The 13,055-nt window shown below is 57.3% G+C and overlaps 1 protein-coding gene and 2 pseudogenes across 1 annotated transcript; 1 reads left to right on the forward strand and 2 right to left on the reverse strand.

Annotated features, from left to right (window-relative positions):
• The first annotated feature begins 3,243 nt into the window (after positions 1 to 3,243).
• Positions 3,244 to 3,532, forward strand: LOC147961005 (uncharacterized; annotated as a pseudogene).
• Positions 3,533 to 4,090: 558 nt separating this feature from the next.
• Positions 4,091 to 9,020, reverse strand: LOC147961006 (uncharacterized). The gene is made up of 5 exons (XM_087533626.1): positions 8,657 to 9,020; positions 8,266 to 8,459; positions 7,750 to 8,085; positions 6,769 to 7,394; positions 4,091 to 4,874 (listed from the first exon to the last, which is right to left on the reverse strand). The coding sequence occupies exons 1-5, from the start codon at positions 9,018 to 9,020 to the stop codon at positions 4,091 to 4,093; spliced, it is 2,304 nt and encodes a 767-aa protein (XP_087389752.1).
• Positions 9,021 to 10,210: 1,190 nt separating this feature from the next.
• On the reverse strand, positions 10,211 to 11,758 carry LOC147961007 (uncharacterized; annotated as a pseudogene).
• Positions 11,759 to 13,055: the final 1,297 nt, after the last annotated feature.

The following is a 13,055-nucleotide window of genomic DNA, read 5'->3' on the forward strand; positions in this document are numbered from 1 at the left end:
TAACTGGATAAAAGTTTGATATATATTTACGTAAACTGGGCAATATTTTGTCCGTTGAACTTAAATAAAAAAAACTGCACGAGGTACTAGACGATAACCTCGTATGGGTCATTGACCAGCTAGTCGCTAATGCGATGCCGGCATCTCTACGGTAGTCCTCGACCAGTCGAGGGCCCAGGACTCGGTGTGGTCGGGGTCATTATGAACCCACTTTGGCGCGATGCCCAACGTGGTGAATGTGGCCCAACAATGTGTGTTACGCCGCTCTCGTCGTTCCTCCCGCGCCACCCTCTCGAGCATCATTAGGGTGATGCGTGATGACGTGCTGCCGCGGCGCCTGAGGTAATGCAGGAGGCGCCTGCCTAGGAGGGCTCCTCCTCCTTCACAGGCTTGTCACGCTAGTTGTAGCGTGGCGGTGACACCGGTCAGTCGAAACGCCCGAACATGCTATGTGGCGGGGAGGAGGGCTCCTCCTTCACGCGGCGTTCGGTTTGGACGCCGCAATTTCATGGGAGGGGGGGAGGGGGTCTCCTACTTTACTTGGTTGCGAGGGGTGACGCCAACTCCTCCTCGACGTGGTGGGGAAGTAGCGAGGGAGGCATCGGACTACGGTTGCGGGGTGACCGCTCGAGGAGGAGCTCTAGGTATTGCTGGTACTCCTCGTCCATCGCCGCGGCCTTCGCTAGGTGGGACGACTGCTGGTCCTCCTCCTTGTCGCGGTAGCAAAAATGTCAGATCATAGAAATGTTCGGAACCAGAGTCAGATCGTGCTTAAGTTCTGAAAAAAGAAGGACGGACCGCTTGCAGCTCCGTCCTGACACCGACGCGCTGATACAGCGATCTGTTTCTTGAAACCATCGACGTGTCGAACTATACCTAAAATTGTTTCTCTGGGCCAAACGCTGTGGACCTGAGTACTAGTAGTACCATGGAACCCGGCTGCGCAGCTCATGAAGTGAGGGTGTGCGTCGTGACAACTTGTGGAAGACGACGCGTCCCTGCATGTTAAGTGAAGACGACGCCGCCGTCTTGGATCCGTCCGGCGAGGTATCGAGCGTCCACGACCACGGGGAACTCGGGAAACCGGTGGGCGGTGCCGTGCGTCAGTGCGTGTGCTCAGTGCACGCCCCGCGTTTGGCCTCACTTTTGCCTAGCAAGCGAACCCACCGGTCCAACCCCCGGGTTTTGGGGAATCCGGGTGTGGTCTGTGCCTACCCGCCAGAAACCAGAAACCAGCGACCAGAGCCCCCGCCCCCCTGTTTCCCCTGCATCTCGCTCCACGCTGAATCCATTCCCCACGGGCGCGTATATAAACACACCTCGTCCCTGCTCGCTGTCGTCGGTACACACGTCGGCTCAACCTACGAGTTTAGCTCCTCGGGCATCTCCAGCCGTTGGCCCTTCAGGAAAGGCAAAAAATTGCCTCTTAGAGGCACACCGGCGCTAAACCGCGCACTGAAGGCGTGATGCCCCCCAGTCGCGGCCCTCATGGGTTTTTAAAATGTTTAAATTCGGCACAAACATAACACAAATACGGACGAGTTCGTTCAAATTTAAACATATTTTACAAAAAAAAAACTACCGCGGGCTACCCCCGCCGTCTCCCTCGCCGCCCGCCTCGCCGCCCGCCCACGCGGTTCTACATGCCGACGAGGCTGTAGAACCGCGTGTAGTCACCGCCGTCGTCGCCGTCGTCGTCGCCCCCGCCGACGCCTCCGCCGTCCCTGCTGCATCCCTCCCCCGGTTGGCGTGGCGGGTTGGACGGTCCGGGGTCGTCGTCGTTGTCGTCGTCGCTGTCGAGGACCACGACGTCGTGCTCGTCCTCGCGCCCACGCTTGCGGGCGGCGATCTCCTCCAAGGCCCGGCGCTGCCGGGCCATATCGTCGCGGAGGTAGTCATCCCGCGCCCACCGCAGGGCGTCCTCGTCGGAGAAAACACGCCGGGCTACCTTCTCGTACTCCGCGCGGAGGCCGGGCTCCGGCTTGGGCTCGACGAGGACGAAGCGGCCGGTGGGGGAGGCGTTGTCACCGATGCGGACGCCGGAGCGGCGGGTGCGCGCGCTGACAGGCGTGCCCTGGGGCTCCGGCTTGACGGGGCGGAGGTGGAGGCAGGGGGAGCCGCCAGACGAGGAGGAGGACCCCCCGGTCTCCATGCGCCTCGGGGTCCAGGAGCTTCCCCGGCGGCGTGGGAAGGACGGGGGAGCGGGGTACTCGAGGCGCGGCGTGTTGCCGCCCTCGATGTACTCGAGGACGGCCTCCAACGTGCGCCCGGGCACGCCCCACCACCGACGTCGGCCGACGGCGTTGAGCCTGCCGGACGGCTCGACGCCGTTGGTGGCCTCGAGCTGCTCGGCGTGACGGCGGCGGAAATAAGGCTCCCAGAGCGGGCTGTCGGGGACGTACCGTGGCCCCTCCCTCGCCGCACGCGGCAGGGACGAGCGGATGCGTGCGATCTCCGCACGCTGCGCCGCGCTAGTGGGTATCGGGGGCACCGGCACGCCGCCGGCGCTGATCCTCCATGCCCCGGGCACCCGCATGTCCGGCGGGACCGGGTACTCGGCCTCGAAAAGGAGGCGAGCCTCGTTCTCATGAAGATGGCGGCGGCCGAAGCCGTTCGCCGCCGCGCCGTCGCCTGGGAAGCGCTCGGCCATGGGTGTGATGAACTGGAGACGGCGAGAGAGAGGAGAGGGAGGAACGACGACGGCGAGAGATTGCGAGTCGCCGAGTGCGCTGGGGCGCGTCTTATATAGGCCGAGGCGCCGCCCGTGCGCGAGCCGCCGTGAGTACGCGTGGCGGGCGAGGGAGGGCGAGGGACGCGCGTCATCCGGTCTTCACTGCGCCGCCCGTGAGGCATCAATGGCACAGGCTGACCGGCGCGGCAGCGCGACAGCTTTGGCATTGATTCGCCGCGGGAAACGAGGCGATGAGGACGACGAAGGGGCGAGAAGAGGGTAGAGTCGCTGACGCGGCGGGCCCACGGCTGTTTCGTGCCAAAACAGTTCGCCCCGGCGCCCCCGGGTGCCCCCCAGCGCGCCGGGTTCGGCCTGGCTCCGCCGGCGCTGTTTTCGGCCCAAGGCGGCGAAAATCGGGCTCCTGGGGGCGCGACTGGGCCGATTTTTCGGCGCCGGCGCAAAAAAACGCCTGGGGAGGCCTTCCTTGGGGCGCGGCTGGAGATGCCCTCACAAGCACAACCTCGGCTCGCGAGAGAGATCGACCCGTCCATCGGAAGCACAGGACCGAAAAGATGAGCTCGTCGGCGACCAAGAAGGGGGCGTCGCTGGTGGTGGCGACGAGCATGGCGGCCGTGGAGGCGCTCAAGGACCAGGCGGGGCTGTGCCGCTGGGACTACGCGCTGCGTTCGCTCTACCAGCGCGCCGTGGTCACCGGCTGACGCGTCGTTCTTCTCCTCCACCTCCGCGTCCCAGGCCGCGAGCGGCAGCGCGGGCGCCGTCGGCAGGGCTGCCCGGCCTGGGCGATCCGAGGAGGAGAAGCTGCACAAGGCGTATCACGTCGTCTGCTGGGGACCAAACTGATTCGTGCTAGCAGCTTAGGACTAGCACTAGAGGACCCGCCCTTTTTGTTGTGAGTCCGGTGCATCGATAATTGATTGATCGTGCACTAGGCACATATATATAGGTACAAGGGGTGTGACCGGTATCTTGTCTCCTAAAATACACGTACATACGGAGGGAGACAGATACAACAGGTACTGCATACAGGACCCAGACCTACGTACATGTACACATGTTCAACCCTCCCCCCCCCCGCCCGCCCCCCCCCCCCCCACAGTCGAAATGTCGCCGGTGACACAAAGACTGGACCGAAAGCCCTCGAAAGTCGAGGTGTGTAGTCCCTTCGTCATCACATCGGCGAACTGTTGATCGGTGGGCACATGTAGAACACGAACACGACCAACTGCAACGTGCTCCCGGATGAAGTGGATGGACGAAGTGGATGTCGAGCTCGATGTGATTCGTCCGTCGGTGATGGACAGGGTTGGCAGCTAGGTACACCGCGAAGACGTTATCGCAGTAGACGAGCGTCGCCTTGGTGACCTCACATAGCAACTCCTGAAGTAGCTGTCGTAGCCATTAACACTCCGTGACGGCGTTGGCTACGGCCCGATACTCGGCCTCGGCGCTCGATCGTGAGACCGTGGGTTGTCGTTTAGACGACCACGAAATTAGAGAGGGCCCGAGGTAGACATAGTAGCCAGAAGTGGAGCGTCGAGTGTCGGGACACCTAGCCCAATCGGCATCGAAGTAGGTGACAAGGCTGGTATCCGGCAAGGCCGTCAGGGTGAGACCCATGGCTGTGGTGCCACGTATGTACCGAAGTATATGTTTCACGAGAGCCCAATGGGTGTCACGAGGAGCGTGCATGTGAAGGCACACCTGTTGGATAGCATACTGAATGTCCGGACGCGTCAGTGTGAGGTACTGAAGCGCACCGACGATGGAGCGGTAGAAAGGAGCGTCGGACGCCGGAGAGCCCTCGACGGCGGACACCTTAGCCTTCGTATCGACAGGCGTGGAAGCAGGCTTGCAATTAAGCATGCCCGCTCGCTCCAGAAGCTCGTAGGCGTACTTCTGCTGGTGCAGGAAGAAGCCAGTAGCCCGGCGCACGAACTCGATGCCGAGGAAGTAGTGGAGAGCCCCCAAGTCCTTGAGGGCGAACTCGGTGCCGAGGCGAGCTGTGATCTGCTGAAGAAGCGCTGGCGAGGACGCAGTCAGGATGATGTCGTCGATGTACAGTAGGAGGTACGCGGTGGCGGGGCCCTGGTGGTAGACAAACAGGGAGGCATCGGACCATGTGGACCGGAACCCCTGCTGCTGGAGGAAGGCTGCGATCCGCTGGTACCAGGCCCGAGGCGCCCTTCAACCCGTATAGAGAACGGGAGAGCAAGCACACGTGGTCCGGATAGGCGGTGTCGACGAAACCAGTCGGCTGCTGACAGAACACCTGCTCGTCGAGATGACCATGCAAGAAAGCATTAGACTGAAGGAAATATGCCCTAGAGGCAATAATAAAGTTATTATTTATTTCCTTATATCATGATAAAAGTTTATTATTCATGCTAGAATTGTATTAACCGGAAACATAATACATGTGTGAATACATAGACAAACAGAATGTCACTAGTATGCCTCTACTTGACTAGCTCGTTAATCAAAGATGGTTATGTTTCCTAACCATGAACAAAGAGTTGTCATTTGATTAACGGGATCACATCATTAGTTGAATGATCTGATTGACATGACCCATTCCATTAGCTTAGCACCCGATCGTTTAGTATGTTGCTATTGCTTTCTTCATGACTTATACATGTTCCTATGACTATGAGATTATGCAACTCCCGTTTGCCAGAGGAACACTTTGTATGCTACCAAACGTCACAACATAACTGGGTGATTATAAAGGAGCTCTACAGGTGTCTCCAAAGGTACATGTTGGGTTGGCGTATTTCGAGATTAGGATTTGTCACTCCGATTGTCGGAGAGGTATCTCTAGGCCCTCTCGGTAATGCACATCACTGAAGCCTTGCAAGCATTGCAACTAATGAGTTAGTTGCGGGATGATGTATTACAGAACGAGTAAAGAGACTTGTCGGTAACGAGATTGAACTAGGTATTGGATACCGACGATCGAATCTCGGGCAAGTAACATACCGATGACAAAGGGAACAAACGTATGTTGTTATGCGGTCTGACCGATAAAGATCTTCGTAGAATATGTAGGAACCAATATGGGCATCCAGGTCCCGCTATTGGTTATTGACCGGAGACGTGTCTCGGTCATGTCTACATTGTTCTCGAACCGTAGGGTCCGCACGCTTAAGGTTTCGATGACAGTTATATTATGAGTTTATGAGTTTTGATGTACCGAAGGAGTTCGGAGTCCCGGATGAGATCGGGGACATGACGAGGAGTCTCGAAATGGTCGAGACATAAAGATCGATATATTGGACGACTATATTCGGACATCGGAAAGGTTCCGAGTGATTCAGGTATTTTTCGGAGTACCGGGTAGTTACGGGAGAAGCAATGGGCCTTGATGGGCTTTAGTGGGAAGAGGAGAAAGGGCCAAGGGGCTGCTGCGCACCCCCTCCCCTCTAGTCCGAATTGGACTAGGGAAAAGGGGGCCGGCCACCTTTCCTTCTCCTCCACTTCCTTCTCCCTTCCTCCCCTCTTGGTGGACTCCTACTAGGACTTGGAGTCCTAGTAGGACTCCACATCCTGGCCGCACCAAGCCTTGGCCGGCCTCCTCCTCCTCCATCCTTTATATACTGAGGCAAGGGGCACCCCATGGACACACAAGTTGATCCACGTGATCATATTCTTAGCCGTGTGCGGTGCCCCCTTCCACTATAGTCCTTGATAATATTGTAGCGGTGTTTAGGCGAAGCCCTGCTGCAGCAGTACATCAAGATCGTCACCACGCCGTCGTGCTGACGGAACTCTTCCCCGACACTTTGCTGGATCGGAGTCCGGGGATCGTCATCGAGCTGAACGTGTGCTAGAACTCGGAGGTGCCGTAGTTTCGGTGCTTGATCGGTCGGACCGTGGAGACGTACGACTACATCAACCAAACGCTTCCGTTGTCGATCTACAAGGTACGTAGATCATACTCTCCCCTCTCGTTGCTATGCATCATCATGATCTTGCGTAGGAAATTTTTGAAATTACTACGAAACCCAACATAGACACGTCGAGCTGGTGAACAGGCCAAGCGCGAGAAACAGCAAGCTGGAGAACAGCGCGGATCATGCCCGGTTTGACGACCGGGAGCGAAGGTGTCGGTGAAGTCCACGCCGGCGCGCTGGCGAAAGCCGCGCACCACCCAACGCGCCTTGTAGCGCTCGAGAGAACCGTCGGGGCGAGTCTTGTGGCGGAAGACCCACTTGCCAGTGATGACATTGGCACGGGGTGGCCGCGGGACAAGCTGACATGTGCGGTTGCGCTGTAGGGCGTCAAACTCCTCACACATCGCAGCTAGCCAGTTCGGATCCCGAAGGGCTGCGCGAGCGGAGGTGGGGAGCGGGGACGGTGTCGAGGTAGAAGTCGCGCACGCGTACTCGTCCGACGGGCAGCGCGTGCTGGGACACAGCGTCCCAGTCCGAGTCCGAGTGACCACACCGGTGAGGGGTGCGGCCGCGGTGCCGGGGGCCGCAGCGGGGCCGGCCGAGGGGTCCGCGGTGACGGGGGCCGCGACGAGGTCCACGGCGGGGGCCGCGGTGGGGGCGACAGAGGAGGCTGCGGAGTCGGGGGCCGCAGCGCCAGGGGCCGCCGGCGCGGGGAACGCGGGCAGGGCCGGACCCGGGGCGCGGCTGGGCGGTCCGCCAGAGGTGGGGGCAGGGATGAACAGCACCGCAGAAGACTCCGAAGGTGACGGTACCTGCTGAAACGGGAACACGAGCTCATCAAAGTACACATGCCACGAAGTGAAAATGCGGTGGGAGACTGGATCATAGCACCGGTAACCTTTGGTGTTGGGAGGATATCCAAGAAAGATGCAAGGAAGGGATCGGGGCGCGAGTTTGTGAGGAGCAGTGGACGCGGTGCTAGAATAACAGAGACACCCGAAAATGCGAAGACAATCATAAAATGGAACCGCACCGAAGAGGAGCTGGTGAGGGGTGTAGTTCCAGCGGGAACGACAGGGGCGAATGTTAATGAGTAGGCTGGCGGTTGCAAGCGCGTCCGGCCAGAACCGAGGAGGCACGTAGCAGTGAAAAGAGCAACGTGCGGACACAGTCATTCAGCGTGCGAAGGACGCGCTCGGCGCGACCATTCTGCTGAGACGTGTAGGGGCAGGTGAGGCGAAAGATGGTGCCGTGGGACGCAAGTAAATTGCGGACGGCGACGTTGTCAAACTCCTTGCCGTTGTCAGTTTGCAAGGCGAGAATAGGACGACCAAACTGTGTGGTGACATATGAATAAAAGGCGGTGAGTGTGGCAAGAGCGTCGGACTTGCGACGGAGAGGAAAGGTCCACACATAATGAGTAAAATCATCCAATATCACCAGATAGTATAAATAGCCCGTGTTGCTAGCAACCGGGGACGTCCAAACATCACTATGCAATAACTGAAACGGAAAGGTGAAAATGTTTGTAGACTCGCTAAAGGAAAGTCGAACGTACTTGCCAAGACGGCAAGCCTCACAAGTGTGATCGTCGACCTTGTTACATGAGAAGGAAAAACTCTGAAGAATCTGACGCATAACGGTGGAGTTGGGATGACCAAGACGGGCATGCCAAAGATCGACACTGGTGGCGAAGGCGGCGGGGCGACGGGTGGTGGTAGCGCCGGAGGGATGCACTGGGTAAAGCTCGTCCGGGCTATCACATCGGTGGAGCACCATCCGTGTACGGGCGTCCTTCACAGAAAAACCGATATCGTCAAATTCAACAGTTATAGGATTCTCACGAGCAAGACGACGAACAGAGACGAGATTGGTGACTAAGTCAGGAGACACAAGAACATTAGACATATGCACATGAGTGGAAGTAGAAGGAAAAGACATATGACCAACGTGAGTAATGGGTAGGGAGGAACCGTTACCAATGGTGATACGAGTGGGAGTATGAACGGGAGTGGGAGACGTGAGGTTACCGGGATGAGCAGTCATGTGAGCAGTGGCTCCCGAGTCCATGTACCAGGCACCACCGCCACCGTAGAAGCTTGGTGACGGGGCGGAGTGCAGGCAGCAAGCAGGGCCGGGTCCCACGGCGGCGACACCTGAGGAGGGTAGGAACCTCCGTAGGCCGGCGCGGGAGCAGCCCCGAAGGCCGAAGCGGCGGCGCCATAGGCGAGCGCGGCCCCATAAGCCGACGCGGCGGCGGCGCCATAGGCCGGCGTTGGCGGGGGGGCACCGTAGCCGCTGTAAGGAGCGGCGTTCTGCGCGGCGAAGAGGGCCTGGTGGCCCGCCGGGCGGGGCCCAAGGATGCCCGGAGCCGGAGCCCGAGGGACCGGCATGGAGTACGCGTGGACGACGCCGGTCCACGGGTTGGTGCCGTACATCCATGAGGGAGTCACCTGCTGCTGCTGCTGCTGACGAGCCCCCCCCTCCCCGGCGCCTGTTGCTCCTTGCGGCCGCCCCCGCGGCGGTTGCCACGGCGCCCGCCACCCGGCTGCTGGGGGGCAGCGGGAGGCGCGGGCGGGAGGGGGAAGTACCCCGGAGGCGCGGGGGGGGGGGGGGGTGGCGGCGGCTGCTGGCACGGCGCGGGTGGGGCGGCCGGTGGAGGGGCGCCGCGTGAGGTGCCGGCGGCGAGGGCGTGGTGCTGCACGCGCTTCTTGACCCCCTTCATCCGGCGCTCCTCCAACCTCAAGTACGCCACAAATTTGGGGAAGGAGGGCTCCGGCATCAAGGATAGGTTGGAGGCGGCGTTGTCGAAGTCCTCGTTGAGGCCGGCGGTGAGCGTGCTGAGGAGGAGGTCGTTGTCCACCTTGGCTCCAATGTCACGGAGCTCGTCCGCCAACGTCTTCAGGCGGCGGCAGTAGTCATCAATGGACTGTTCATCCTGGTGACAGTCAAAAAATTCATGCTGCAAAAAAATACGGCGCTGAAGCTTGTTGTTGGTGAAGAGGCCGTTCAGCTTGACCCACAGGGCGCGGGCGTCATCGCCGGCGCTCACGACCGTGTGGAACAAGTCCTTGGAGATGGTGGTGAAGAACCACCGGATGATCGTGGCGTCGATCGCGGTCCACTCGGCGTCATCCACCATGGCGCGGGAGTCCACGGTGCCATCCACGTGGTCCACGAGATTGTTCTCGCGGAAGAGCAGCGTGAAGTACGTCTTCCACGCGAAGTACGTGGAGTTGGAGGCGTCGAGGATGACGGGGACGCGTGCGTGGACGTTGATGTCGCGGATTTCGGCGGGGTCGACGGCGAAGGGGTTGGAGTAGGTGGAGGTGTTGGACGACATGGCGGCGGGATCGTGGGAGGGAGGCGGCGGCGCGGCTGGAGAGGAGCGGCGCGGCGGCGAGAGGTAGGCGGCGCGGCGGGGACGGGCTGCGCGGCGTGGGGAAGGAGGCGCGCGGTGGAGGGAGGGCGCGCGGGGAGGAGAGGTGGAGGCGGTGGCTTGGGGCGGCGGCGGCGGCCCGAGGCGGCGGCTAGGGTTAGCGGAAGCGGGAAGATCGACTTGTGATAGATACCATGTAGAGAATGATTTGGTGCATTGATAATTGATTGATCGTGTATAAGGGGTGCGACCGGTATCTTATCTCCTAAGATACATGTACATACGGAGGGAGACAGATACAACAGGTACTCAGACCTACGTACATGTACACATGTTCAACATGTTTCTTGCCTCTTGATTATCTGATGAATGCCGTGTAAATCGAGATGGAGTATATTTGACCCCAAGCAAAAATTAAAAGAGATGGTAATTTCCCCGTTAGCTCTTGAACCTCGCCAATCTTCGGTTTGAAAGAATCAAAGAGGAACCAACAAAAGACATGATCGAGTGCAACAGCGCTCGTGGTCGCCGACCAAATGTGCATCAACTACTCCTGAACCCTGCACACCCAGTGATGCATCTGCTTCACTTCACTTCACCATCTTCCTCTTTACCTTAATCTGCATTCGCAGCTCTGCATCTCGCCGAAGGTGCAGGAGTACCTCGTCTGGAGGAACGCTGCGCCACACCCGCTGCGTCCCCGCCTCGTGGCCGAGCTCGGCGAAGCGGTCCGCCACCGTGTTGCGTTTCCGGCCCACACACCGAGCCGCGGGAGCATCGCGGTGATCGCCCTGAACTGCTCCTTGTCCTTGCTCGCACCGGACACGCACGCGGCTCCTTATCGCTTCAACCGCGGCCTTGCAGTCGCCCTCGATACAGACGTCGCGCCACCCGTTGTGCAGAGCCATCTCGAGGCCGCGCCTGAGCGCGACCAGCTCAGCAACGGAGCTCGTGGCCTTGTTGATCCGTCCCGCGTAGCCCAAGACAAACTTGCCTTTGTAATCGCGGAACACGCCGCCGAATGCCCCGACCCCGATGCTGGCACGCTTGGACTCCTCGTGCTTGGACGAGCCATCAAAATTCAGTTTCAGACGCCTCGCCTTAGGCTTCCTGCGCACGTTGACGGATCCCCGCTGTTTGAACAGACGCGAGGCACTCGACATCTCCCCCCGACTTACGGCAACAGCTTGCTGCGCCTTCTCGAGTTTTCGACTGCCCAAGTGCTTGTCAGACCTCGCCAATCCCATACTGATCCTCCCGATCCTCGATGTTGCCCGGAACTTCTTCATGTGCTTTTCTTTCTGGCCATCAGGGTCCATCGTGACTGGCAGAGGAGCAATGATGCATTAATATTACCTAACACCAATAAACAAACCAACCTTCATTTGCAAGTTCTAAGTACAAGTAGACCTCAACAATCACTGAAGCAAATGTTTGCTGGCCTGCTCAAATAGACAAATAGCAGTGTACTAAACGCCGCAAAACTGAGTCTAGCTGAAATTCAGAGCTAAAGATCGAGAGTACACGAACAAATTCACAGCCTCGGTCATCTCCTAATTAATCACTAAAGTTCAGAACTGATACAAATGGATAAACATGCCTGTAGATTTGCATGGAAAATACAAGCAACACCTTCTACTTCTAATCTCTGCCTGGAAGCGCATGATAAGATACAAGCGGAAACACTTTATCCATATGCAGCTGCACCAAGCTCTGCATCTCCAACCTCAACCACAACACAATGTCTCCAAGGCAACAAGGACCATCCTACTTCTATAAGTTTGGCCCATGGAAATAATACAATTTGTCCAGTTCAGCACACGGAGAGGGGAGCAGGGAAATACCAGTGGCGGCGCAATCTGCGCGCGGTTAGAGTCAAGATGCGGCTGCGGCTTCGAGCGCTGCGCGCGGTTGGAGTCGATCTGCGGCGGAGGAGAGAGTCGAGCGACGGCGGCAGGTGTCCGCGGCTGGGTCTTTTTCTCTCTCTAGGAAAATGCAGGTTTTGTTCTTTTTTTTACTAGGTGTGTGCGCCTTTTGTTCTTTTCTTTAAAAATCTGCACAAGGGCCCCCCATTTACAATTGGGCCGTGCTAGGTCGCCTGGTCATGAATCAGCGGCCTCGCAAGCCCAACGATTATGGGCCTGTTTGTTCGTGACTAACTTTGCCATAATTAAGCTTATGTAAAGTGTGGCAAAATTTGGCAAAAAAATTATGGCAAGTCACAAATGTGGCAATGAATCAAACACATGGTTAGAATATTATAACATGCCTAAAGTCAGGCGTGGCAACCTTAGATTGCAAACCAAGCAGGCCATGTGTCTCGTTCATAGTGTTCGCGAAGTGCATGCGTATTTGCTGTCAAGCATTCGCTAACAAAAAAGCGGCCACGGGCGGGCGTAGTGGTAATTTGCCCGTATTTTAGGTTGTCTACAAAATACTTTGCCAAAATTTTATGATAGGACAACTATTACTTTTTGCGGAATATGATAGGGCAGCTGTTGGAGGCTACTTTTTTGGCTCCGGCTTCCCTAAAAACGACTGTTGTCCAAAAGTAAATAGGACAGCTATTGCTCTTAGGAGAACCAGATCGAGTTGTTGTCATGATTAGAGCTGCAAGAAACGCTCACGGCTTATGAGTCGCTCGAGATCAACTCATATTTTGGCTCGAGATCAACTCGAAAAGAAATGAGTTGAATACGAACATTTTATGTAGCTCAATCGAGAAATGAGGTGATATTGCACCAACACTAGCTCGCTTAATTTTGACTCGATAGCTCAATATTATATAATATACTACATAATTTTGATATGTATTAAAAATAAATTGGATCATTACTACCATATAGATAGTAAGAACAATTTTTCTCCATTTTACCTATTACTAAACATGAAAGCTTAATTAAGTACGGAGAAATTTTTGCCCCAATATGGTATGTGGTCAGCCATGTGTTATCATGTTCTTTTGACCAAAGTCTGAGAGAAGACACACCTTCGTATTCTTCTTCCTAGTTCATCCATGATCTTTTGCTACTAAGCACTAGTCTTCAGTTCACAGAGAATAAGTTGAAATATATAATGGTTTCTTATTTTGAAC

This window comes from Triticum urartu, chromosome 7A (assembly GCF_056163025.1).
Source record: "Triticum urartu cultivar PI428250 chromosome 7A, HENAU_Tu73, whole genome shotgun sequence".
NCBI lineage: Eukaryota > Viridiplantae > Streptophyta > Magnoliopsida > Poales > Poaceae > Triticum > Triticum urartu.